A 27,863-nucleotide genomic window follows, 5' to 3' on the forward strand; every position below is an offset into this window, starting at 1 on the left:
AGTGATGCACCTTTCTGGGCTTATTTCCTAATCTGTGATGGGAACATAATTCACACCTCCGAAGGCGGCAGTGACGATGAATTCAGTGAGATATCCCCTCTAAATTGGCCAGCATAGGCCCAAACACGACGGAAGCTGGCTCTCGCTTTGTACCAACAGTCGCAGTGGCTCGCCCTACAAGAGTGAGCCCCCAAGAGGACGTCAGGGGTTCCGGGCCGGTGCGCAGTGCCCACAAAACCACAGATGGCAGAGAATCATCATTTGCAGGACCCCGGAATTTTAGTTAAATACGCACAATTTTATTGATTGAAGAGATTAGGACAAAAACATTAAACCAAATACAGGACAAAGCACCAGAGGCCATAGATTCCCAGCATGCATGCCACCAACCTTTCCTCCGACAGGGGACTTAAAAAATAGGGGACGGGGAAGAAAAATAGGTCCTTCTTGACACAGCACCATCTTCAGAATGTGAAAAACAAAAACAAAAACAAAAAAACAAAAAAAAAACCCAAACAAACAAAAACCTCTCTCCTTTGTTATCTTCCGTTATCAAAATAGAATCATGGCCGCCTTGTCTCCTGACTATGAACGGTTAAGCCGCCCTCCTGGGAACGTGAAGGCTGAGCCCCTGCTGAACAGGCATAAAGCATCCAAGGTCTGCACATACATGCTACATACTATAATGAAGCACAGATTCAAGTAACATTTACATACTAGAGTCCACGTGTTACCTACCCAAAAACATGACCATTTCACAAAAACGTATACAGGCGGTAAAATCCAAACAACTGAGGTACTGGAAACACAAATATTTATGCCAAAAGTGTTCTGTATCATACAGCAATAGAAAAGCCGTAATAAAAAACAGTTGCCACTCGAAATCAAACAAAGCTATCTAGAAAAGCCAAACAAAAGGTTATTTCAGGGACAGAGATACTCAAACGAGAAAAAAAATATATATATATAAATGTTAACTACAGCATGTAACGTCATCCCAAGTCAACCCGTAATTGAAGTACTCGCTTAATACATCACAATGTGACATTTTCCTTAATAAATAGAAGAGTTCTTGAAAACACAAAGGTGCGTATTGGGACAGAGAGCTGTTTGTATTTATAACATCCTAGCTTTCAGCTGATGTTTCTTCCCGCTTGTCTCTACCGAGGGTTTTTGTCCAAACCAGAGGGCCTTCCGAGCCAAAAGGATCGTTCTTCCTAAAGGAAACAAAATAGCTGCCCTGGATTTCATCACGTGCGACAACCTGCTCTGCGTCACTGGTCATCCAGTAAAACAGAGACAAGAGGTTTCGTTGAGACCAGAGTGTTGCCAAAAGCTTCGGACTCTCAATATGCCCCTCCCGCTAACCTGGCCCCGGTGCCATCGTCCCAGCAGAGAGGACCATCTATAAGGCAGCCCTCCTTGTTCAAAGGAAAGAAATTCGGGAGCGGATTTCTCTTTTTTCCTTCCCTTCCCTTCCTTTCCTTTCTTTAAACTCTAATAGCGGTAATGCCTCTGGAAGTTTGACTTCTAATAGCTTCCTGCCACAAACCCGTGGACACAAAACAGAATCACTTTGTTAAAGGACAGACTTTTTTTTTTTTTTTCTTCCCCCTTCAGGGAGCAGAGCATCAACGTGTCATTTCCTGACCAGGATGGCAAATCGTTTATTTAGAAGAAATGAGTTGAAAAGAGCGATTAAGAGACACAAACTGGACTTTTATTTTCTTTTAGCTTTAGCACCCAGGTTTCATGTCAGTCTGTGTGCACCGAATTGTTTTTTAAATGAACCCCATTAATAATTATCAGGTAGGTGGCTGGCTTGTTTCAAAAAAAAGAAAAAAAGAAAAAAGAAAGAAAGAAAGAAAGAAAGAAAGAGAAAGAAAGAAAGAATCCTTGGCCAATTGTACCTTCCCTGAATCGTGACAAGAAGTTAAAAGCTAACAGTGCGATGCCAAGATGTGTGGTTGAGGCAGAGAGTTTGGGCTCCGTCAGGATCTGCAACTATTTTGGAAGAAATGAAAAGTGGGGTAGGCAGAAACAGCCCCGCTGGCAGGGGTGGGCTCCGGGGGCCGCGTCAGGGAAGGGGGAAGCGCCAGGGGCTCCCACCCCTCCGACCTGACCCCAGACTCCCACCCCACATCTCTCGCCCCCATGCTACATGTTCGGTCAGCTCCTTGAAGGTTCTCCTTCTCTGAACCGAGAAAACGTTGAGTGTCAGTGTCTGTCTTAACACCAAGCCAGGCGACGTGCGTGCCCCGGAAGGACTTTCCTCTGCCCTCTCTCGCTCCCGGTACCTGCTTAAGTCTCTGTGGGGCGTGAGCTCAGTTAAAGAAAGGGTCCAAGTTCTCTTCCATGTTGACATCCGGCACCAGCTGATCAGACGCCTCCTTAGCACCATATCCTGAATTCGAGACGCTAAAATCTGTAGAAAACCAAGGATGGTCCAGAATTTCCTGCGAGGTCAGCCGCTCTGAGGGCTCCCGCCGCAGGATGCTTCGGATGAGGCACTTGGCCTTGGGCGACAGAGTCTCTGGAATGTTGAACTGGCCCCGCCGGATCTTGCTGAAGAGGGAACTGGGCTCAATGTCATGGAAAGGGTACCGCCCCACCAACATGGTGTAGAGCATCACTCCCAGGCTCCACACGTCGGCTGCTTTGCCCGAGTAGCTGCCGCTGGTGTTCAAGATCTCTGGGCTTACGTAAGCCGGGCAGCCGTGCTTGTCTGACAGGGAGTCATCGTCCCCCCGCAGGATGTAGGCATCTTCCAGGCTTTCCAGCTTGACCCGGGTCCTGCAAGAGAGAGGAAAGCGTGAGCTCCTACGGGCGCTCTGACGCACACGAATCTCATCACTGTCACATCACACAGCTCCTGCTTGAATGTTTCCAAGACCCTTCATTCATTCATTCATTCATTCAACCAGCCAAACGTGACCTCTAGGTGCCTTCTAGGTGCCAGACACTGTTCCAGGGCAGGGGGCCCCAGGAGCGAACAAGAGTGACAGGGTATTTGCATGAGGCTTAAGATCTACTGGGGGTGGGAGGGTCCCACACCTCCAGCAAGTAAAGACTCTAAATGACTTGACTATCTCCCCATCTCAGTGATGAGAGAGTAAGAGATCCAGTGCTATTCTCAAAGACGCCCTTAGGTAGTGATGGGGAGTCACAGGATTTGAACTCAGATCCAGCCAACTGGGAAGCTCCCAGAAGCTCTGTCCACACGTTCCGGCAAGCTTCCGGCTGACGTGATAGAACACAGTATGGAAGGACCTTTTACTCAACGGTATCTTGGCTTTATCAACAGTCCTTTTGTTAGACATGGAAGATTTTACGACCCCATTTTACAGATAAGAACATCCAGGCTCAGAGAGCTTGAGGAGGAGTAATTTGTTCACCGCCTTTCAGCTGGGAGATAGAGAAGACCTGCCCCACACTTTGCTTCATCAACCTGTCCCTCCTTCCCCAATACCAAGCCGCCTCTCCAGGACACGGGCAGGGCTGGGGAATGTATTCGAGCAGGCATCCGTTACCAGCAGCTAAGCCCTCCCAGGGCTGACCTCCCCTTGCCAAGATTTGCTGTGGAAGTTGCCTCCCGTCCTGCCAATCACATTCCCAGGGGCTGGTCCCTGACTTACGTAATACTAATGTGACCTGGTTGCCTGTATCTTCTGCCTGTGACAACTCACGCACGATGCTGATTTCTCACGAGTGCAGGGGTATGTCTGTCGATCTGCCCTCGCCGTTTACTTATTTATTTTTTGTTTATTAATTTTTGAGAGAGAGACAGCACGAGTGGGGCAGGGACAGAGAGAGAGGGAGAAGGGGACACAGAATCGGAAGCAGGCTCCAAGCTCTGAGCTGTCAGCACAGAGCCCGACGTGGGGCTTGAACTCGTGAACCTCGAGATCATGACCTGAGCCAAAGTCGGTCTCTGTACCAGCTGAGCCGCACAGGTGCCCCTGCCCCTTGCCATTTAAGGACGAATGAGCTGGCTGACGGGTTCCGGGACCCTCCTGGATGCACTCCTCAACGGAGATGGAGAAATCCCACGTTGAACTCAGAGCCCCCGGGGCCTAGCACCCATCTCTGCACAGCAGGGCTTGACGTGACCACTGGGCATAAAATAAGGCTCAGTAAATACTTTTGGAAGTTAAATTCCTAAAAATAATACGTACTTGCAGTGAACAAAGCTGAGGACCGAGACGTGAAAGGACTTGTTCAAGGCTGACGGCTGCCCCCGACCCAGCGCCATAAGCCCCTAAGACTGGCATCTCTCCTTGATTCAGGGGCCTTCCGAGAATTCCCGCTTCCCTGCCCTGCCGTTCCTTGAGTGGAAAGCTAGGTACCACTACCTTCCAGAGCTTAGGATGGAAATCCTCCTCCTGTTCTCCCATCCAGAACCCTCCATGGCTCAGGTCCAGGAGCTGTCAGACCGCAGACTCGGGCCCATTCCATCACACAGACGAATGCCTGCCATGAAGGTGACAAGGGACAGGGCGGAGGGGCCGGAGTGAGGGGGTAGGGCCTCACGGACAGTGCCTACGAGGTCCCGCGAGGTCGGTGTCATCGCAACAGCTACCTCCTTCATCTCAGAAGTGCGCACCGGAGCACGCGCCCTGTCGTCCAGAGGCGCCACGGGGCTCAAATGGCCAGGGAGGAGGAAAAACCGCCACGGGGCTCTCCTCCCAGATCCGAGCTTGTGACTCGGGTCCATGAACTACTGATCCTGCTTCTCCCTTGGGCGACAGGGCTTACCCCTTCAGGGCGGTCACCAAGGCTACTCAGGGAGCCACGGAAGGAAGGCAAGGTTCAGGGTCATCAAGCTAGCACTCTATAAGCAAAACATGTGATGAAACCCTGGGTTGATTCTAAGATCTCATACTTGGATTACAGAAGTCTCAAAGACTAAGGAGTGACCGCATTCCCCTGCACCCATTTATGTCCATGATCCATAAATGGCCCTGTCACTGGTGAAGGGACCGGGCTGGGAGCCTGGGGCGGGGGGGCGGGGAAGACGGTGGCGGGGGGGGGGGCAGATTCCAGGCCACACTACATCTCTTACCTGTGGTGTGGCTCTGGGAAGTCAATCTCTTTGTTTCTTTTTTTAACTTTTTAATGTTTATTTATTTCTGCGACAGAGAGAGACAGAGCATAAGTGGGGGAGGAGCAGAGAGAGGGAGACACAGAATCCAAAGCAGACTCCAGGCTCTGAGCTGCAAGCACAGAGCCCAACGCGGGGCTCGAACTCACAAACTGTGAGATCATGACCTGAGCCGAAGTCGGACGCTCAACTGACTGAGACACCCAGGAGCCCCTCTTTGTTTCTTTTTAAATTTTTTTTTTATGTTTATTTTTGACAGAGAGAGAGAGACAGAGTGTGAGCAGGCAAGGGGCAGAGAGAGAGGGAGACACAGAATCGGAAGCAGGCTCCAGGCTCCGAGCTGGCAGCACAGAGCCTGACGTGGGGCTCGAACCCACAAACTGTGACATCATGACCTGAGCCGAAGTTGGACACCCAACCGACTGAGCCACTCAGGCGCCCCTCAATCTCTTTGTTTCTTAAACTTGAAGAGGGGTGCTGGGCAAGGTAGTGTCCTTTTTAATTTTAATTTCTTTTTATTTATTTATTTTTGAGAGACACAGAGAGACAAAATGTGAGTGGGGGAGGGGCAGAGAGACAAGAAGACACAGAATCTGAAGCGGGCTCCAGGCTCCGAGCTGTCGGCACAGAGCTCGAGGCGGGGTTCGAACCCACGAACCATGACATCAAGACCTGAGCCAAAGTCGGATGCTTAACTGACTGAGCCACCTGGACGCCCCTAATTTTCTTATTATGGTACAGTATCCATAAAATGTATCATTTTAACCATTTTTCACTGGACAGTTCAGCAGCATTGAGCGTGTTCGCACATCCGTCTGGACCAGACAGCCTGAAAGTCTCTGCCTGTTTTAACATCCTGGGATTCGCATCTATAGCAACGCGCCCTCATTCCTTGCTCGCCCATATTCCACTACAACTTGGAGCACACACGCTCTGTTCCTCTCCTCCCTCCTCAGTGAATGATCTCAAGACACAGGAAGGGCCTAGATGTGTTGATCTGGAATTGGGCTGCTGGAAAGCAAATCTCCTTCTTCCTGCTGCTCTTTCTAACCTAAGGCGGCAGGTGGGGCAGACCCACACCAGCCCTATGCGATGTTCCGGTAGTTGAGTCACGGAAACCCAGAGTGGGGAGGGGAGGGGGGTCAAATCACCAGCCCAAGGAAGTTCCCTCAACAGCCTCCTTCGCCCGACCCTCACCAGCAGCAGCCCCGCCTGGCTCAGGAGCTGGCCAGACTCCTGGCCTCCAAGGTCACTGTCGTGACAGCAGAATGCCTACAGGAATAACTCTAGCTGCTGTGGCAACGGTAATTAGCTGTGCAGCAAGGGACAGTCCGGTGTCCAGTGGGTCTGGGGGACGTTCTCCCCAAGGCTGCGAGGTGAGCCCCAGGCCTCTTGACCCCCGCCCCATTCCAGCCTCTTCACGGTCCCTCAAACACACCGACCACCCGCCACAGTGCTCCCTGGGGTCTCTGTGCACGCCTTCCCCCAGCCCCTGCCCGGAATGTTCTTCTATCAGATCCAGGGGCGTCTCACTCCTGCTCACCTTCTTCCTTCTTTCAGGTCTCTGCTCAAAGGAGCTTCATTAAAGAGCCCCTGGCTGACCATCCTACATCCTGTAGCACCCGCCCCCAGGACTCGCAGGCCCCACAACGGTGCCGGGAATCGTCGTTCAGTCTTGCATTGGTTCCCGCGGTCCCTGCAAGGGCGATCACCTCGTTGCCACCTCCAGGAGCTCGGGAGCAGGTGGCTGAGGTCATTTTGTATGTGGAGAACATCGCCCCTCTTTATGGCTGTATCTCCTGCACCCAGACCAGGGCTTGCCACATAGCAGACCCTCTGAGAGTGAAAGGGACAGTCACACCAGGAACCCCTCAGAGCTCCAGCGTGCTCACCTCTGAAGGAACAAGAGCCCTGCTCTGCCCGCTTGGCCGGGATTAAGAGGATGTCAGGTCGAGCATCCACGGGAACAGGCTTTGTAAATTCCAACACCTCAGTCCCTGGCTGGGTGAGGACAGGTACAGATGTGCCTTCAGACCCATGAACTGCTCCTGGCGGAGCCCTTGCAGGGGACAGACGTCACCACCTCAAGCTCCTTATGCTAAACCACATCTGCAGCCCTTTTCCAGACTTATCCCCTTCCAGGACACAACCCTTGACAGCGACGGTCACCTTCCCCCTGTGACCCACCCGCTCCCCCAGGCAGCAGAGACCCTATTTCCACCCCGACGCCTCTTCTCCAGATCAGAGGAAAAAAGCCCATGGCCAAGGGTTCAATCATGTTGAGGAACCCACTGACCGGCACTCGCCTCTCTCCCCCTCCACCTCCAGCACTTGGTGGCTGTGCAAATACCCAGTGAACCCGAGAGCGTAACAGAAAGGGCACCCACGTGCTACTGATGTTCGTCTGATCCCCCCGCCGCCCCAGCTGACCACCCCCCCCCCCCCGGCCACTTCCCCCGCCTCCCTTCAGAAGCCGGGCTTCGGATCCACCTGTCACGTTCGGCTCACTGTGCGATGTGCCAGAGTGTGCCCTTAAACACCCGCCAGGTATCTGCATATACTTCCTCTTTAAAGTTTCTAACATCAGCTTCCAAGGCAGCAACAGTCATCCCTTTAAGTGGATGCTGAGCCCAATGCTCAGAAGGGGTGAGCCAGCAAGGCCAGTGAGGCCAGTTGGGGGCGGGGCGCTCACCTTTCCCCTGGCTCCAGGCAGCCAGCCCCCCCTGCCCTTGGCCTGCCCCACCCACCCGAGCACCCAGCCCAGGGAACAGCAGCCAGGGCATCCCAGTCCACGAGACCCTCTCCCCGGGGGGCAGCACACACGCGCCCAGGGCCAGGGGCACCGACATCCCAGGCAGGCGAGGCGAGAAGAGGAAAAGAAGCCTAAGAAAAAAGATGGGGAGGAAGGGCAGGGTTCGCAAGCATTCTTCTGACCTTGTCTCCTTCTCGGGACACCCCGAACTTGATCACTCCTGGGTGAGAGTCAAGGCGAGCAGTCTGGAGTGCGTCTTTTAAACCAGAACCTTCCGGGCGCACACGTCGGGACCCTGGGGCTGGGCTGTAGTCCCAGCACCGGACCTGCCGCCCAACTGCAGGGACCCTCAGAAGGTCTCTGGGGCTTGGCTTCCCCCTCTGGGGAGCAGGGCTGCCCCTCTCTCCTCTTCAGAGCGTGGGGGGAGGGGTGCTTGGCAGAGCACCTGCTCCTGACCGCTAGGGACGATGCAAATGAACCCTCTATCAACTTCTGCTGTCCCCTGACCATAAATTCCCAGGCAAAGGAATCGATTTCCAGAACAATCAACAAGGGCACGGTGGTCCTAGGAATTCAAATGTTCCACTAACGAATGGGCAGGGCATTTAAAGGAGGCACTGGGGTTAGGGACATGACGTGTGACAGCCATCTTCTCCGTTTTTTACGGGGACTAAAGGAAACAACTCAAGTACCTTCTGAAAAGCCTAGCACAGGAAATCTGCAAAGAAATGGTGGCAACTCTAACCCATCTTATTAGTAAGATAAGCCCCACCCCGCCTTCAACCCCAGAGCCTCCGAGACAAGACAGAGGAACAAGCCTCAGGCAGATCCAAGTGGATGTGAATTCTCTGCCCGTGTTCCTTCCTGGGCCCTTTGCACTGGTTTCTCCCTTGGCCTGGAATGTTCTACCCCCAAATATGTGCCCTCCTCATTCTTCTCACTTCTTTAACTCCTAGGGAAATCAGAGTGGGCTACCGGGAGGCGGTGGGAATAGAATGGTACATGAAGAATAGAGGGAGGGAGGGTGGACAACTGCTGTGACCAAAAAAGCTACGAATGACAGTGGCGACCTCCAGGCAGCTTCTTGGAGGAAAGAGCCATTAGCCTGGGGCGGAATCCACTTGGCTAAGAATCTGGATCCCTGCATGCATTTTGCAACTCGTCCCTGGCACAGGCAGGAACCAGCCTGCTTTGCTTTAATTTCTGAATGGAAAAGGCTCGCGCGGGGGCAGCCTGTGCACTTGGCTACCGGCCTTGTGCCATCAGATCCCCAGCCAGGTGAGGAAGCCAGACCAGCAGGATACGGCTCTACTCCCGCCTCCAAGGAGCAGTGTCCCACCCACTTGCAGCCGAGGCCTGCATGGCTCCCCGTGGCCCCAGGCCCAAGACCAGTGTGACCACAGCCAGACCTTTCAGCCTCAGTTTCCCTTCTGTACAATGTAAACATACCTGCTTCAAAATTCTCAATCATAAATTGTCTTTAATCGAAACTACAGGAACTGCACGGTCTCCTCCGTGACAGCTGCATAATAACAATGACAATTATGGTGACAACAACAGTGACCGTGAATAAGACATCTACTAGGTGCTGGGAGTTTTTCAGTCTGCATCTCTATTTCTCATAACAAAACTGAAAGGCAAGTATTATGATACACGCAAACCTCTTTAGAAATAAGGAAACTGAGGCACAGGGGATTAAATGTCCTAGCCCGCAGACGGGATAACGGAGGAAACAGAGTTCTGAGTCCACATCTGGAGGCTTTTCGTGCTGGTGCCCGCCCCAAAACACATCCTGTCACCAGCAACACAGATTTCCTGAGTGACAAAGACAGAAAACCTGTGAAAGGAAGGCCCCAGGTTTACTGAGCACTAGATCACAGACAAAAACCCACACTCACGTGACCTAACTGTGGAAGCTCACGAGGCAGAGAGAGGTGGCTGGACCCTCTCATTTCCCAGACGAAAACACTGAGACACAGAGAGCAGATGTGACTTGCCCAAGGCCACCTAGCAAGCGATGGCAGAGCTGGGACTCAAAACCAGGTTTTCAGCTTCCAAATCAGTGCTCTGTCCAAAAAAGTCAACAGTGGCCTGGCCAAGCAAATCATGCTTTGTCTTTAAACCTTTAAACACCACCTTGGGCTCTCGGCAGGAAGGGATCAGGACAGGGTGGGCCGGGGTGGGGCTGGGCTGGGAGTTCAGCCAGACCAAGTGGGCCTGGCCGGGACGGGAAGTCCGGTGTCCTGAGGTCAGTGGAATTCAGAGAAGTCACTGAAGGCCATTCCATGGGAGGGGGGGCGGTGTCCAAGCAGGCGAAGGGTCAAGTGAGACAGGTCAACTCGGCCAGGTCTGGCTTCACTCTGCCCAGTAGTGAAAAGCTGCCTTTGGCTGCCAGCTGGCTTGTGCAAGCAAGGGTCCCACCAGGGGCTACCGTTGGGGGTGCCCAGCCACGGACTGTCCCACACCGTAGGCTGCCATCAAGCTGATGTGACAGCCACAGGCTGCTAAACTCTGCCAGATAAATCGTCATTCGAGTTCTCTGCTTCCTGAGTGCGCAGATTTTCTCCAACAGTTACCCCTGAGAGCCACTGACGTACCGGATCCTGTAGATTCAGTGACCAGACCGACACCAAGGTCAGGCTGCTTCCAGATCAGCAGGAGGGCAGCAGGTAACCAACAGGGAGGCAGGTCGGGTCCGGGTGAGGGAAGTCTACAGGGAGGGGCTGCTTGGTTCTCCCAGGTGGTATATCCTCTCACTACCTGACCACAGTCAGGGAGGTGGGGGGGGGGGGGGGGTTCCTGCACCCATGTGATGCACCAGAAAAATCACAGCTTACCAAGATGAAGGAAGTTGCTAGAAGCCCGATCCGACTCAAGCACCCAGATGTTTCCACAGCACCGCTGGCCGGCCACAACAGAAAGGCCTGTGCGGTCTGCCTGCTGGTGCACGTCTGAGCCCTGACACACTATGAGCGCAGGACAGCGGGGAAGCCATCGCATCCCACCCCCGAGGCCGTCCCACTGCAGGAAGACACCATCCGAGGGCAGCCTGTGTCTCCACAGGAACAGACGGGGAACCCGGAGACAGGCAGCGCCACTCAGAGCTCCTCCTTAGTCCTCCGTTCAGGACTCCTGCTCCTCTGCAGGGAGACGCGATCCCAAAAGATCCCCTGATCCCGAGTCAATCGATCCAGCCTTTCAGAAAAGGCTCCGCAGGCAATCTCCTGCCAGGGCAGGACAGCACTGCTCCGAGGGCCCACCCAACCTGGATTCTCCCAGGGAGAGGGAGCCAGGCGCCCCTCAAGCTCCTGCTCCGGCCCTGCCGCGTAGTCAGGCTGACTCAGGGTCCAGAACATTCCTACCCAGGACGACTGGCAGGGCAGGAGCAGGGCTCAGGCCAGTCCCTCTGACCCCACTGACCCAGGGGGCACTGGGAGCAGCGGTCCAGCGCTGGGCCAGGCAGGGATTTCCACTTGGCAGAGTCCTAACCTGGGCCTCACCCAGATGGCCCAGGCACATAGTAGACCAATTCTGGGAGCCAGAAAACCTGAGCCCTGCTCTGGGTCACACCGCCAACACGTTGTAGAACTTTGGAGAAGGACATTCCCTCCTCATTTCATTTGTAAAAATCCAAGGGTTGGGGTTAATTCTACCTCTTACCCACTCCTCCTTGATCCCACCGCTTGGGGCCTGGTTCAGCCTCAGTCAATACCCATCCCGGGTCCATTCTGCCCATACGCTTCCAGAATCACAACCTGACCCCATCCTGTCCTGTCTAGAAAAACCCTTCAGTAGCATTTCCTGGATTTTAGGTCAAGTTTAAGGATGAGGGCATGCACCCAGGCCCTAGAACTGTGCTTCCCTCTTTAGTCTTATCTCTGACCCCCATATAGCACCCTCCACCAGTACATCATCCCCCCCCTGCACAGGCTCACTCACGTCTCTTGGCCTTTACTCATCCTTCCCAACACCCTCCCCTTCTCTCTACTTCACTCAGACTAACCCAAGAAGGAACCGATCTCCTCACTGACGCGCTCACTCTCTACACCCTACTACACCGCTGGAACATTCTCTTCCTGCTCCCACAGACCTCTCTAATGCCCACCCGCAACCCGTAACATGGTACGAAAAGTAACTATTACACTGTCTTCCATCAGGCAACAACTCCCCTTAGCGATTCTTGTACCCCTAACACCTAGCGCTGTATGTGGTACAAAATAGATGCTTAATCAATATTTGCAAAGTAGCACGACTCGCACGTCTCAGGTGCCCCCAGCTCTAGCATGCTGTCTGGAGTTCAGGGTATCCGGGCATGATTCTGCTTAAGAACTGTACTCTCTACAGTCCAAAGAAATTTCAAATAGGCTGGACTCTATTTCATGCTTTAGAGAAACTCCCAAGAGTACTGGATAAAGGGCATTTAAAATGTGTTTCCATCTACTGCCTCCTGCCATCAATATCTCTAGGGGATTTTTCTTATAATATTTATGCCTCCTGGGTGTAGGGGGCTATTCACACACCCACTTAGACAACTGTCAGACATTCACCAAGTATTTACAATGCCAGTCCTGGGCTAGATAGGGAAGACAGAAAGATAAACAGACCCCATTTCACAGTTCTGTACAGAAAACAAAACCACTCCATGAAACAGAACGGGACATCACAGGACTGTCCAGGGGGTTAATGAACTAGTGGCCCATGACTGCTCAGAGAAGGTCAAGCACTGAGCTTCACTTAGACTCCGGCCGGTCAGGTCCTGTTGGTGTTTACTTGTCGCCTATTTGCATGAGAAAATTCTTTCTGGGGATCGGACACAAGGGGCGGAATTTTAGCTGGTGTCTATTTCCAACAGCCAGTGTGGTCTTTCCAGAGCCTAAGCTCGGGAGTCCCGTATCCCGGGTACAAATCCCCAGGCCTGCCGCTGATTAGCTGTGGGACCCTGAGCCTCAGTTCCCTCATCCGTGAAATGGTGATAATAGCACTAACTTACTGGTTTTTTTCTTTTTTTTAAATTTGAGAGACAGTGAGAGCCTGCGAGCTAGCAGGGGAGAGGGGCAGAGGGGGAGGAGGAGGAGGAGGAGGAGGGAGAATCTCAAGCAGGCTCCGTGCTCAGTGCAGAGCCCAATGCAGGGCTCGATCCCACGACCCTGGAATCATGACCTGAGTCAAAATCAAGAGTCAGAGGCCCAACCGACTGAGCCACCCAGGCGCCCCTCCTCACTGGTTTTAAGCTGGTCAATATACATACAGTAGTTAATTCGGATTAAATCAGTTCACTTAACTGCCCTTGTATTTAGAAGAGGGCCTGGCACATGGTGTATCTAGGTATTATTTCACTAAACTGTAAGTCCCACGAGGGAAGGCCTTCGGTCTCGTTTGCCACGGCAGTTTCCACAGCACCTAGAACGGTGCCTGGCCCGTGACAGGTTGCTGAGTAAACAAAGGGACCTCCGGGTGGTTGGGTGGTGAGGCCCAAAGCCAGCAGCTGATGACCAACACCAGTCATGACCGCTATCCTCTTAAGGCTCTGCAGTGCGCCCGGCACCGTGCTGGGCACTGGAAGTTCACCATCTCCAACCCACGTCAGAGAAGGTAGGCCAAGGTCAAACGGCTCAGTGAGGCAGTAAAAACTCCTACGGCTGTGCCCTTGGCCTCACCTTCCCAGGGTCTCAGTCCAGCCCGTCAACTAACTGACTAAGCCCAAGCAGTAAGCAGCTCAGCCAGAAATCCTACTGAAGGATGCCGACTTTTAGCCCACTTCTAAGCGAGGAACCGTGAGGATGCTCTCCCCTCTCACTGTGATTAGAGAAGCTTTTCATAAACGCGACACCCGGCCACAGACACTGACCGCACTGTCTCAAATGTCATTCTGCACAAATCACTAAATCCAAATGGCAACGATGGGTTAATTTCTCATTTGAGGCAGAAGGCTGAAAGGAGTTTTCTTTGCAAAGATGTCTCCGTGAGAGACCGATAAGACGGAGCCTTTCAGGGGCTCCCAATGTGGGGAATGATCTAGAGGCCAACGATCTGTACTCACCCCCACTTCTACCTTCTCTCATTCCGTCGTGAGAATCCAATCTGAGATGCACGCGCTCAATAAAGGAGATCTTCGTTCACGCAGTGCCCACCGTGTTCCGGCAGCAGGGAAACCAAGGCAGCCTCAGTCCCCAAGAACCCCCAGCCCAGGAGGAGACGGGGATGGTCTAGGGATGCACATGTACAATGTGAGCAGAGGGGAGACTGCAGGGGTGCTGTGGTCGGGGGGATCGCTTACCCATCCTGGGAGAAGTGGGGGCAGTGAGCCTTCCCCAAGGGTTGGCATGCCTGAAGTACATAACAGTGGTCCACATAAATAAGTGAATTCCAGGAGCTCTGTCTCCTGGGAAGCAAAAAGGTAAGATATTTTCCTGAAATACGGTGAACTTACCACTTAACGTAAATCGTTACTAACGAAAGAAAGCAGGATACTCTATACTTTGCTAGATACTGAAAGAGAGAGAGACTGGCAGGTCAGGGCAACACAAGGCCTGGGCCCCACAGGACACACGGGTCGGGTGCCCGGGTAGATGGTTACACGAGGGCCCCTAGGGCTGCTGCGGGGTTTCTAAAAAGGGTCCGGCCTCCCTCCCGCAGAAGCAGGCACTGATTAGCTTCCACGAAGCAGAGGAAATCAAACCTGTGACGTCAAGAGATAAAAATCTTCTAACCAAAGAAGAAACATGTACAGAGGCATGTTTCTCCATTCACAGGGGGTATTTCTGTGCGGTGAAATGTCAACACTGAACTGCGACCGGGGGAGAAGGGCGCTGGGGGAGGGGGGTGGCAAGGAGCCTTGTCCCAAGGGAGAAGAGAAATCAAGCGGGCCAAAAACGGGCACCATGGTGGGAGCCCCAGGCTGCAGCAGCTTAAAGGGCTCCCCACATCTGAGTCGGCGAGCTGGCCCTGTGTCACCCAGTGTCATCCTGTCACCCAGTGCACAGGATGTGAGGACGGCAGGAGCTACCGCTTGCTGATGGCTGATCAGGTTCCAAGCACCGGGTTCACCCGCATTAATTCATTTAATTTCACAAAGAAAGTCTCCTTGTTACTTCCACTCTGCAGATGAGGCAGTCTGGACAGAAGAGCTTATGTAACGTCTCAAGATTAAGTTCAGTAAGGAGGGCAGGAGCAGGGCCTAGAATCCAGTGCCTCGGCCTCCCCGTGGGAGTAAGGGGTCTTCTCCCAGCCTCAGGCCTTCCCCTGGAGGCTCAAATTCAAACACGAGGCCTCCCAGAACGGGCTGCCCGGGCAGAGCGGCACGGTCACTGCCCTCTATCTAATTCAGGGCTCCCACCCACAGGGGGCCCCTCTGACCCCATCAGCCCATCTCCGATTTTACTGCCGAAACTGTGGATGCAAAGGGTGTGTCCAGAGTGAGCCCAATCAGGGTAAGGGTTTAACTTCCTCAAAACAAAAACAAAACTGCAGGTCCGTCCTGCAGAAACGTCCCAGGGACGGAGGAGACAGCAGCAAAAGGCTGGGAACACAGGGGCCGCGTGGGGCCGAGGGAGCGCATGCGCCTCGAACGCGCCTTCCCCTGCGGACATCTCGTCTACCTCCTGGCCTTGCTGAGCCATCCACCCCGCCCTTTGCGCTTTTGCCCTGCTGGTCACGGGTCCCATCCCCTCCCCTCAACACTGATGCAATGCCTGTCATTAACCGAGAGGGCAATGTGGCTTAAATCTGAACCCTTAGACCCCCAAGGGTTCACTCCTTGTGAAATGGCGGCCCAAGGGGCGGAGCCCATTCTCCATGCACTTCCGGCGCCTTGGGAACGGCCCTTCCATAGTGGCACCATGTTATCCATGACTTTAGGAGCTGCTGGCCATCACGAGCCCCTGCCCCACCCTGTACGCCTCTGGATCACGACACTCAGCTCTCACAACCACCAACAGGGATGCAGACCTTACTTCTGTTCTGAGGAATCCGCAGCTCAGAAGCATTAAAGGACTCCTCCCAGACAGGGTAGCTAATGAGAGGTAGAGACAATCTTCATCTAGAACCCAAACCAAAATAAAACGGAAGCCAAAGAATCTGAGGTGCCGCGGCTTCAACACAGAGAGACAAGGCACACTGCCATCAGGCCCTAACAGAACATGGGGTGGCATCTTCAGAGCTGTTTCTGGGAACCTGGACTGATGGCCCTCACAGCGCCACCAAGAATATTCTCACGGGTTGGTCATGGATTCAGTTACAGTCCAGGATCGGAAATTCATGCATAGGAAGTCAGCTCACAGGCGGGTCTCCTTGGGAACCCGGGGGGGGGGGGGGGGGGGGGGGGGCGAGGGCTTTCACCTTCAACCCCTGCAAGAGAATCAACCAGTAAGAAGCACATCCTTGAGAGATCAAAGGCCATGCGCAAAGGAGGGGTCTGGTGATGGGAAGCTTAATAACACAGGACTTCCAAAAGCCTCCTCTGTGTTTGTCCCCCATAGGACCAATGCATAAAGGGTCCGAACACAGACACAGACTCCATCGTTCAACGTTTCAAAGGCCTTTCCAATTCAACCCATTGTTTTCTTACGGGTGCCATGATGTCAGGAGAGGCAGAGGCTCTAGTGCTATCGAAATACCTATTGAGGAGGTCCTGCTGATTAGCATGGATGGCGAGAGCTGCCAGCAGCAAGGTCCCAGTGAGGTCCCAGACCGCTGCCCCCCTCAAAACACGGGCGGGCTGCTCCATGTGGGCCACTGTGCAGACCAACAAAGAGAAACTCTGCTGCGAAACCCAATGGCTGTTGGACACACGGAGGGAGAAACACGTTAAGTGACAAAACCAGAGACTCACGCTCTGAGAACGAGACGTTAAAAACCAAAACAACAAGGAGAAAGGCTACAAGGCATTATTCCTCTTTCACAAAAAGTTTGACAGCTGGCTGGAAACAAAGTTCTTATCAGCTACCGATGAGAACATTTAGAGTGTCCTTGAGAATGAGAGCGACCTTCTCAGAGCTGCCCAGAAGGAGACACCGGTCATGCTAAGAAGGACAAGTCCACCGAGCCTTCAGCAAGGTGAGGGATAGGGAAAGAGCTCTGGAGTCAAATGGTAGGATTTCCAGGCCAGCTCCACGGGCATGCCGGCAGTGACCTTGAGAAAGGTCACTTAGCTCCTGTGCAACCCAGTCACCTCGCCAATCAGATGAGGAGTCATCCTTCCCCCTGACAGTCCCGCAGCGATGCGAGGCTGCACGGGGCTCAGGTGCTCCCAGACACACCAGGGACAGATGATGACCAGCTTCCTCCCCGTCACTTACGTTTCCTTTCTCAGAAGGAAATTGCTCTCTAAAGTTAAAAAGGATTTAGCTTTGCCATGCATGCTCTGGTGAAGTATTCTGGTTTCACATTCACATGGGATGCTTCTTTCTAGATCTTTCTAGAAAGGGTCATGCTCTTTTGCAAATGTCCAACACAAACTCCAAAATCAACACCAGAAATGCACAGTCCTTGTGTCAGAAGCTTCTGACCTCTTGGCATTTCTACTTTTTTTTAAGTTTATTTATTTATTTTGAGAGAGAGAGTGTGTGCATGAGGGGAAGTGAGGGAGACCGAGAATCCCAAGCAGGCTCCACACTGTCAGCATGCAGGCCGATGTGGGGCTCCAACACATGAACCATGAGATCATGACCTGAGCCAAAAATCAAGAGTTGGATGTTTAACCAACTGAGCCACCCAGGCACCCCGACATCTTGGTATTTCTTCTCTAGGCACTGGGACATCAAGGATTTTCGCTTCGCCACCATAAAGGACAAGACAGGTCTGACTCGGCCCCTTATTTGCTTCCAGCAAGCCGTGGGCACTGGGGCCAGCACCCTCACCCCTGGGGCTCTGATTCCAGGCAGCAACAAACATGACAGGACTGAAGGATGGCCCCCTGGAGGCCCCAGAGTTTACACGTGCCCCCTTGCTCTCACCTGGGGGTGTCCACCCTGCTGTGACCCACTTCCTAAGTATGTATTTACCATACATGTGCTATCGCTGGACACACCACCCCCTGTACTCGCTGCTGTGTGAAATTCCTCTCTCAAGAGACACGATCAAAGGTGATACTTAAAAACCTGGATCCCCGTGAAAGAGGGCATCGTTGCCCTTACTGCCCAGGGCAGGCAGATGAATTTCTCGAGAGCTGATTTAACAGAGCACATGTCCTTACTTCGACTCTCTCCTGTCTGTCACGGAGAGATTTCCCACATTCTGAGTCTTCCTCTGTGAAATGAACACAGGGATACCCACCCCCAACCTGCAGAGAGAATTAAGCTCAACAATAACCTGTTAACCTCTCATTTTAGAAGTCAGAGTTACTCCGTGTCCAAGAAAGGTAGCACACAGAAGGATAAAGTATCTCTGTCGGGATTCTGCTGGGAGTCACAGCCGAACTTACTTCCCAATGAGAATATTCAAAGAAGCACACACATCTGTTGTAACGCAGAAAAACCTCAGAACCAATAAAACAGAGCCAGGACAATAAAAGGATGAGAAACTTGAGCCCAGAAGGCGGGGACCAATCTAAATGGTCAGAGAGTATTAAAGATGAAACCAGGGTACAAACCCGAGTCTCCAGGCTCCGAGGGCAGATACATCTGAGCTGAAGACGAGAAATGGTTAAGGGTGGCCCCAGATTCTAGATCTCTGAATGGCTCCCTCTTCTTCAGTTTATTAATAAGGGTCAAATCCGTGCACTAAAAAAGACCAGGATATTGGCTGCCACAAATGCCTAAGATATCTGTTTATGGGTGAAAATGTGGAACAATAACCAATCTCTGTGGCCACGGGCCCTCTGAACCTTGAATACTCAGCTGGATTGCAAATGCTCATGAAATTGTCCCATTTGGGTTAAGTAACCACAGGCCCTTTACCTTCGCTAATCCCACAATGCTTCCCAGACATTTCCCAATTAGCTCAACCCATAAAGATGAAAAAAACAAAACAAAACAAAACAAAAAACGAAGTGCACACCACCTGACGTCGAGAAGCAGTAGCCTACAATATCACAGGCCAAACTGACTGGAAGGTAGGAAGGTTTGACAGGAAGATCTGCACCAGACGCACAGATCTGCCCAGCGAGTGAATGAATGGCACGTATGGGCTTTGCACTCAGATGGCTCTTAACAGCTCTGTGACAACGGACCTTCACTTCACCAGCCACTTTCCTAGTAGGAGGGGAGGATGCCCAACGCAGTCGTGGTAACTCCACGACCCACGTGTGTAGAAACTCTGGAACAATTTTTGGAAGAGTCGGCAACGAACATGAATCCGTGGCCTCCACCCCTCTGAGAACGCACATTCTTCAAAAGAGAAAAATAAGTGGCTTGGAAGAGTTTTAACAATGGAAGTCAGCTGGAAGACAAAGCAGCCCCCAGTGCGTTTGCTAAACAGAACGCAACGAGTTAATGGAAGAAGCATGAATGGAACCCAGATGCCCAGCAGCCTGTCCAGCTGTCGCCTCCAGTAACCCAGACCTTCACCCAGCTGTGCATCTGCACTGGAAGGTTCCTCACCGGCAACACGGGTCCTTCCCACATTGGCCGTAACATGTTCACCATCTTTCAAGTCTGGTCCGACATCGCGTCTCCTATAAAATATCTTCCTTGCCTTCCAAGTCCTAGTTAAAACTCACATCCCAGCCCCCAGTTCCCATCCGACCCGGGAGACCATCTTCTTTTAGGGCTTGGAACATTCCTTTATAGGTGAGTCAACTAGCTCATGCACACGGATGTTCAGAGTACTGAGAATTGTGATTTATACACGCACACTTTATTGACACCCACAAGCACCCTGAGGTATTCCTGAATGAGGGAACGGACGAATGGGCTCTAAATGACTGATGCCAGGCCCCGAGCGTTCTGAAGGCACGATTGTCGCCATCGTGCCTCATGCACCTTGAAAACGCCACACAGGCTTGCAGCCACCCTTCAGAGCTGACGACACCGCAGCAAAAATAACGACCGGGTCACAGAGTGTCCTGGCACCTGCCCTCTGAGCATCCTGTAACGCCTTTAGAGGAGCAGCGACTTGTTTTCCGAGGGCGCTTAGAACGCGGCAATATTCATTCACTCCCCACCCCCCACCCCTGTCCTCCCACCCTCTCTTCTCACCTGGACAGCAGGCAGCAAAAAAAAAAAAAAAAAAAAAAAATAGTCCATTCCAACCTCTCACGCAAGCCACTCCTGGACGGCCTGTTAGAGTGTCAGGTCTGGACAGGAAGGGTACTCACCTCTCTTCGTCCTTAAAGATGAATTTCCGCAGCTTTAGGTCCCGCAGCACCAGCCCCCCGTCGTGGCAGTGGGCCACGGCCGAGGCGATTTGGTAGAAAAGTCTGGCCGCCTCCTCCTCCCTCAGCTTCTTGCAGGTGCGGACAAAGGAATGCATGTCCCCATAGCTTCGCTCAAAGAACACATAGGCTTTGGTCTCCCCCAGGAGAATTTCGGTGATTTGGTTGATGTTGCTGTGGGCAGTCAGGCAAAAGCACGGGGCCAGGGATTCCTGGTAGCAGCTGATATCAAACACCTAGGGCAGGGGTCACAACGAGACGGAGAGTCAGCGATCCCTCTTGTACGACCAAGAAAATCACAGGGTGCGGACACCTCCCACCGTACAGGCTTCTGAGGGGACGAGAAAGCACACCGAACGCGGACCCAGACCACCCCGGCCCTGCCGGCCGCTCCCAAAGCTGGGTCGCCTTGAATGAGCTGCTGGATCTCTCTGGGCTTCCGAACGGTCACGTGCAAAATGGCAAATGGCGCTTGACCCACAGCGTGGGGAGGATTATAGGAGAAAATAAAGGTCAAAGCGGTTTGCGCGAGGTCATACAGCACACAAACGGGAAGTCCCGATCACCTCCGCTGAGACAGGAACAAAAGCAAAATCGGAACGTGGCCCACCCCGAGCTGCACAGACGACACCTTGTTCGCCTTCCAAACGCAAAACGGAGCAGAAATGTACGTCTCTGTACCACTGCAGCGATTGTGGGCAACATATTTTATGCTCTGCGACTGCGCTGCACAGCACTGTAAGACAGGAGCAATTAACAGTGAAAAAAGTAGACTCTGCCTTAGGGTTATCTAATTCAGTACCTTCGTTTTACGGATGTGCAAATCGAGGCTCAGGGAGCAAGTCAAATCAAGCCCCAGCGGCAGAATTAGGAATAGGACACAGGCTGTAATGGGAAAGCAGACATGCTTCTCTATTTCCTGCACGGCTATCTAGCTCAATGAATCAGTTATGCAATGATTTTCTGTGAATCAAAATTAGCCTGTGAAATGCCACCTCATTGTGGGGTTGTTTAAAAAGAAAATCCGTCCCCGATACCTTTCTGAAAGCAACCTAAGAGGAATTAACACTACCGAGAATTTTTGAGGTCATAAGAAAAAGCTTTCATTCATTTTAAGACCTCCACTAAATCAGGACTACAAATCCCTGGGTTTGGAATGTGGTTTTCCTATCTGCCTGGGAATGTGGGCACATGACTCTGTTCTGTGCCTGCAGGAGTGAGGGGCAGGCATGAGGGGCTTTGCTGGAAGGCACTGGAGGCCAGGAATGTTCCAACAACACTCAGTGCTACGGGCACACCACCATGTAGCTTCTTAAATCTTTTTCATTAGTTAGAACATCCTCTCCTTGATCCCCATTTTGCAGCGTGGCCTAGAAATCACCACACCGAGGCTCTAATCCTGGCTTGGCCCCCAATAATCTGGATAAGATGGCTAAAGCACTCAGGGTCACTGGGCCTCCCTCCCCTTCAGAGACGGAAGATGTTGACTTAGAACACCGTTGACCTTTTTTGGGTCCCACAGGAGAAGCTGGTAAGAGCTCTGTCCCCTCTTCGCTGACAATGCCCAGTCTCCGATGCACGCACAATAGGAGATTCATTTTAAGGGGACTCACAGACCTTCCCAAACCCATCCAGGCACACAGGCTCTTAGGATCAAAAACCGAAAGAAATCGGTGAGTCCAACAAGGACAGCGAGAACCTCAGCGGGCTGGTGCTAACCCGGGGCGAGGAAGCAAGGTAACAGTAACGTTGTGAATGAACCATAATGAGGCATCTCGGCTGCTACCACTATAACCTAAAATTTAAGAATGAATACTTCATTATCTCCAGAGACCACAAATCACACCCTGATATGGTCAAATGATGACCTACGAGCAGTGACCTCAGAGGTCCATTCAATTAGGAATCCGAAATGTCCTGAGTCAACTTTAACACCCAGGCTGTGGGCAGCAGAAACCAAGTAAAGCCTCAAAAATTTCACAGAGAGTAATAGACATGTTGCAGTGGCTAACATAAACACTCTGTGTTATGTAACGGGCAGGCTGTGTTCTGAAGCCTCGGGCTGCGGGCTCCGGTCGCCAGTGCTCATGAGTTAAGATTATTTACAATCTCCTTCTTCCTTCAAGTTGCATTTTTTGAAAAATAAAAGGGGATTTTTTTTGCTCAACACCCTCAATCTGTTATCCTGCTCCACTGATGAGAAACTGAATGGACACAGAAATTTCTTTAAAAAAAAAAAAAAAAAAAAGAAAGAAAGAAACATATTCACAGCAGCTTCAAGAAATAGCCAGTACCCTTTGTAGAACAGATCAAATTCCAAGATGGTGGACAGAGCATGAAAAACAAAACAAATACTTAGGTTCTCCCAAATGGGTAGGAACCAAACTTTTATTAGCAGCTATAACAGGCCTTTATGGGGTTGGACTGGTATTTAAACCGTAACCTTCAAATGCAAAATCAAGCCATAAGCCTGGTTGCCGGCTTCTTTTAAATGTTTAATTTGGAACCTTAGTTACATAATGTGACAGCTGAGATAAGGCAGTAAGATTAGGCCATCATTAATAGCATTTACCAAAAAAAAAAAAAAAAAAAAAAAGTGCCCATTATGCCAAGGCACTAATTATGTCAATCTGCACTGTACTACCATCATTTCCATGAAAATGATAAGGTAAAGACCCCCTGAAGCTCCCTTCTTCCATTTGCCTAGCTTAAAGTAGGTTCCTGGAGACAATAAACAGGCTTGCTTATGTTGGTTAAATGACCCCAAATAGCATCCTGTAGAATTCTCTCAAGGGTCCTCTATAGTAATGGCATCTTTACATTTGATCAGTTGTTGCAAAGACATTTTTCCTTGGGTCAACATAGAGCTAGGAGACATGAACTCTATATTCTGAGACATCAAAAGGAACTTGATGCACTGTGTAGATTTCACAGTGCCCCACAGTAAGCTGAGTTCACACCGTATTTCTGAGGGTGGCTCATGGGAGCAGCCTTATAAAAACCACTTGGAGCTTCCTAGGATATGGACAAGGATGGCTGCATAAAAAGTCGTCACCCATGTCACCTCTGGTAGAAAGGCAGGAAAACGGAGGCTGCCGTGTCTTAAAGGGATGACCTCTGTCCAGCGGAACAATGATACTGCACTTAAATACGCTCGCAGCCACACAGTAATTGGTGAGGGGCTGATTCAATCTTTGCAATAACTAAACCAGCAGATTAAGTACAGTTTCAGGCCAAAGAGCAAGTCCACGAATGACACTGTAAGGTCAGCCCCAAGTGAAATATGCCTTGAAGAATCTGGAGGGAGAAAGAAACAGCAGGGGCGAATCACCTCTGCCTTTAAACAAAGAAATAACAGCAAGATGCTCCTGCAGAATTTGGAGGCAGAATCCCTTTCCGTGCAAGCGTCTCCAGCCTTTGAAAAATATTGAAATGTTGTACTGAAGTTGAGCAAAAGGAGTGAACACACTCACTGCGGGGCGATTGTGCATATTTCATAGGACAGTGGCAGCTCGGTTGAATTCATTCATTTCAAAGGATGACGCCCCTATTGTGCAACGTTGTAGGTCTTCTGAGAATTCAATCCAGCTCTGAATAGCCTACTGAATTTTGGTTAACCGGGCACAGTTGCTCTGAGTCTCAATAACTTGGGAGAAGATGCAAAATACCAGATGCTCAGTACAAGGAGAGAGCTATATTTAAAGAGTCCCTGACTTTCCCGAGATCTGAACTGAGCAATTGCAAAACTGACTGAAGCCCCCCACAAAACCCTCATTTACACTGCAAGAGTCCAGTCCCCTATGAAATAAAGCAGTCTGTGGTTGATGGTAAAAGTGTGATGCATTTTTTTGTAGCACAGCTGTGCAGAGTGCCCATTTCAAAGACAGCAAAGGTCCTCACTGCTCACCACCCCCCTAGCCTCCCCCCACCAGACCCCCAGGAAAACCAAGAGTGAGCAAATGTAAAATTAAGTGACAATGAATTCTTGATCTATGTCCAATGCCTGGGTAGCGGTAGGCTCTACTCTATTCTCTCTCTCTCCCAATCTCTCTCTCTCTCTCTCTTTTTTTGCAACTATCCCCCCTCTCATCCCCCCTCCTCTGGAGTGCACACACACAAAGACACACACACCAGTCACTGTTGGGGGTCAGAGACAAAAAGGGAACTGAAGTGCCCGGCTCTGAATTAGCACTGCGAATGTCTGGGGCTCCAAACGCCAGCCTGTAAACCTGTAAACCATACAGGCAGAGGTGTGGGCTGGGGGTGGGGGGCGCGAGGGGGGTGTTCAGGCACGGAAGTCCGGAGATGAGAAAAATGGAGAGGAGAGAAGGACCCAAAGGGCTCACTATTTCCTACACCCTAAGGTGCGCTGGCGGCTTTGATTTCCACCCCCCACCCTCCTTTCAAGGCTGCAGGCAGTAGAGAGCTCTTTGTAAACTCCTTCCCCGCGCTGGGCCCCTGGCTCCGCCAGAGGGGACACCTTTGTGTGTGTCTTTTAAAGGGCACCTTCCGAACAAAGGTTCAACACCTGCACGCTTCTAAGAACAATGGCTGCGAAGGGAACCCAGTCATCAGTGCCTTAAAATTAGCGGGGGATTCCCTACTCCACGGTGGAAGGGGAGGGGGCTAGACACAGGGAGAAATCCCTTGGGCGGCGGGACCCGGCCTTGAGCCCAGGCGCTCCACGAGCCTTCGGGAGCACGCGTGTCCGCCGTGGCCCCCGCGCTGTCCCCGCCGCCCTCCCCGCCCCAGGCTCTCCCCAAAACGCCCCCGCCGCAGCCCGCCCCATTGTCTGCAACGCTCTAAAAACTTCGCAACTAGCCGAACGTGAACAAATAAATAAACCCATTTAACGAGGCCACGGGTAATTATCCCGCGAGTCTCCCTCCCCCAAGGCTCCGGAGCTCGGCGACCTCCCGCCCCCTCCAAACAGCCGGGGAATCTTTTTAAAAGACAAAAAGCAAAAACAAACCCCGGGCTCTTTACCTTGCACACCAGCTCCTCCCCGCTGTGCAGATGCACGGCACGAAAAACGTGGTCTCCCTCCAGAGGTTCCAACAATAAGTATTTCCCGATGCAAGAAACGCAATGCGACAAGTTCGGAGTCTCGGGCGGGCTCGGGGAGCCGAGGTTCGGGCTGAAACTCTGGCTGGGCTCGGCGGACCTTATAGACGACAACTCTTCGAAATCCTGGGTTTTGTTCCGCGATCTCCCATATCTTGCTATTGTGATGGGGGTAGACCTGTGTATGTTCATGAGTGTGGGGATCGCACTCGGCAAACAAAAAACCCGCTGGAGAGATGAGTCGCTGGCGAGTGCGGCTGCAGGCGCCTCGGTGCCACGGATTTTAAAAGGGAACGAGAGGGGAGGGGACGGGAGAGGGGCGACGTGGAGAAAGAGTTAGAAGCCCCCAAATGGGCGCCGCCGGGCACCTTGTCTGCTCCGAGCCCGGCTCCCGGGGGTGCTCAGTCGGCAGCAACTCGGGTCCCTTTGTTACCCCAAAGCAGCCAGCGATCTGCAGAATCCCCGCACTTTTAGTTTCTCTCTCTCTCCCGCTCGCTTTCCAACGCGGATCTAGCTAGGCGAGTAACCGGATTGCTAAGGTGGGGAGCTGCAGCGCCCGGTCTCCCGAAGCGATCCCCACGCAGGCTTCCGAAACGCAGACGGGGCGGAGGAGCCCGGCCGTAGTTCGTGCAATCTTCCAGGGGCGCACGGCGGCGGCTCAGTCTCAACGCGTTAGAAAACCAAACAAAAAGAAAAAAGGAAATAAGCACGGGTCTACCGGCTCGCGCCGCACGGCAGACAGAATCCGCGCTGCACCCCCTTTTTTGGTGGAAAGGGTGGGGGGCGTGGAAGAGGGGGCGCCGGAGAGGGTAGTTACCTACGTTTTAACTGTAGATGGCGTCTGAGGCTTTTCCAAGATCGCAAGAGCTCTCCAAAATTTAAACAAACAGACAAAAAAAGAACAGAAAAAAAAGAATAGCGAGGGAGCATTTAACTTGGAGCGGTCAGCGCTACCAACAAAAGATTGCAAAAGCCGGGCACGGAGTTGCGGCGCGGGCCGGGCGCAGGTACCGCGACAAAGCCCGGGTTGGCCCGCCGGGCGGAGGTCAGCACAGGCTCATGCTGTCGCTGCTCGCTCGTGCTCCAGATCGTCCTCCGAAAAAAGAAAAAAGAAAAAAAAAAAAAAAAAGGGAGAAGTGCGGGCAGGGACGAGGGTGGCTCGGCGGTCTCCGATTCCCCCGGCACGAGCTTCCGGGGGATCCTCCGGGCGCTGGAAGGGGATGCGCCCCCAGCCCAGCCAACCTGCGGCGTTCCTTTCCCGCTGGATACCTGGATCTTGCCTTGGAATAATTTACGACAACTCCGTCTCCCCCTACCCGAAAAGCCCAAATTGCCCGGTGGGGTCTGTTTTGGAGAAAATTGATGGCTTTTCTTCTTCGTCTTTTATTATTATTTTTTCTTTCTTTCTTTCTCCCCCCGAGGTAAGCGGAATGTGTATTTAAAATTGAAGGGGATGGCCGATCGTGCCCGAGGCCAATCCCCGAGCTCAGCACGCCCGCAACTCCCGGCGAGGCGGTATTAATAGTTACTTACGTGGCCGGGGATCTCGGAGCGAGCGGGGCCCTGTGTGCGCGGGTGTGCGCGCGCGCGCCTCGCTCGCGCTCCGTCTCCCCATTCAATGTCACCGACACATTTCCACGGAGCCTCCGCCCCCCCGCCCCTCCCCGCGGCACCCGCGACTGGCTCAGCCCAGGGCCGGCCCCGCCCCGCCCCCGCCCGGGCCCCCCTCATTGAGCCGGGCGCCCATCAATCAGCGGGCGGCTCCCCGCGCCCGCCAGCCGCTGCCACTGCCATTGCAGCTCCCGGCCCGGGCGCGGGCGCCGGCCTCGCAGCTCTCCGCCTCGGCCCCGGCGAGGTGGCAGCGCGATATCCTTCCGCGGCCCCAGGCTCGGGAGAGAGTGCACCCGCCGCGGGGAGGGGTGGGTGTCGCGGCGCCACGGCGGGCGGCGGTGCTGGAGTCCCCCGGCCGCAGCTACCCACGCGTCTCCCCCACGCAGCGCCGTCAGTGCTCAGCGTACTTGTGCTCGCCTAGTTCATCTTCCAGGCGCTTCCCCCCCCCGCCCCCACCCGCCCCGGGAAGCCAGGCACCCTGTGAGCCTCAGGCCACCGCGGCTCACACGCCGCTCGGAGCCAGGAGCTCTTTCCCGTTGGCGATCCCTTGAACCAGCGGTGCCGCGCGGGGTTTCAAAAATCGGTTTCATTATCTTTCCCCAACACCTTACTCCGCATCTAAAAACAGTCACCCTTTGGGTTGGTGTCGCCCTCCTCCCTACCCCTCCACCCACTCCGCACTCCCGACGCTTTGAGCCTTTTCAGCTGAAGACACCTTTGGACTCAGACCAAATTCAAGCCCTAATTCTTCCTCTGCACTCGGGACAGTGCCCCGAGGTCCTTGGTGGCCCAGTGAAACAGACACCTGCGGGCAAGTGCTGGGCTGCAAGGGATCTCTTCTCTTAGCCACCCTTCTCCCCCAGAACACACAAGTAGGGCAAATGCACTCAATTTGGAGAATCCGGTGCAGTTTTGCCACTGGCCCTCCCCCGCCCATTATTCTCGATTTCCTGGGGAGACAGACTCAGGTTCTCTGTCTGGGGCAGAAACACACCAGGCAAAGGGGCTTGAACTCCTGCAGAGGC

General features: G+C 52.8%; 1 protein-coding gene across 1 annotated transcript; it reads right to left on the minus strand.

Moving 5' to 3' along the window:
* Nucleotides 1-277: 277 nt before the first annotated feature.
* Nucleotides 278-26,829, minus strand: TRIB2 (tribbles pseudokinase 2). The gene is made up of 3 exons (XM_047853955.1): nt 25,150-26,829; nt 20,107-20,399; nt 278-2,793 (listed from the first exon to the last, which is right to left on the minus strand). Exons 1-3 carry the CDS (start codon nt 25,417-25,419, stop codon nt 2,325-2,327), a joined length of 1,032 nt encoding a protein of 343 aa, XP_047709911.1. The 5' UTR covers nt 25,420-26,829; the 3' UTR covers nt 278-2,324.
* Between the last annotated feature and the right edge of the window lie 1,034 nt (nt 26,830-27,863).

Source organism: Prionailurus viverrinus, chromosome A3 (assembly GCF_022837055.1).
Source record: "Prionailurus viverrinus isolate Anna chromosome A3, UM_Priviv_1.0, whole genome shotgun sequence".
Classification (NCBI taxonomy): domain Eukaryota; kingdom Metazoa; phylum Chordata; class Mammalia; order Carnivora; family Felidae; genus Prionailurus; species Prionailurus viverrinus.

What these genes read in the sequence shown, in the direction of transcription:
- TRIB2 (XM_047853955.1), bottom strand. Translation starts at nt 25,419, where the DNA reads ATGAACATACACAGGTCTACCCCCATCACAATAGCAAGATATGGGAGA. An exon ending in GGGAGGAGCTGGTGTGCAAG is followed by an intron (nt 20,400 to 25,149) that starts GTAAAGAGCCCG and finishes CCCCTGCCCTAG; the next exon opens with GTGTTTGATATCAGCTGCTA. An exon ending in ATCTTTAAGGACGAAGAGAG is followed by an intron (nt 2,794 to 20,106) that starts GTGAGTACCCTT and finishes TCTCTCTTGCAG; the next exon opens with GACCCGGGTCAAGCTGGAAA.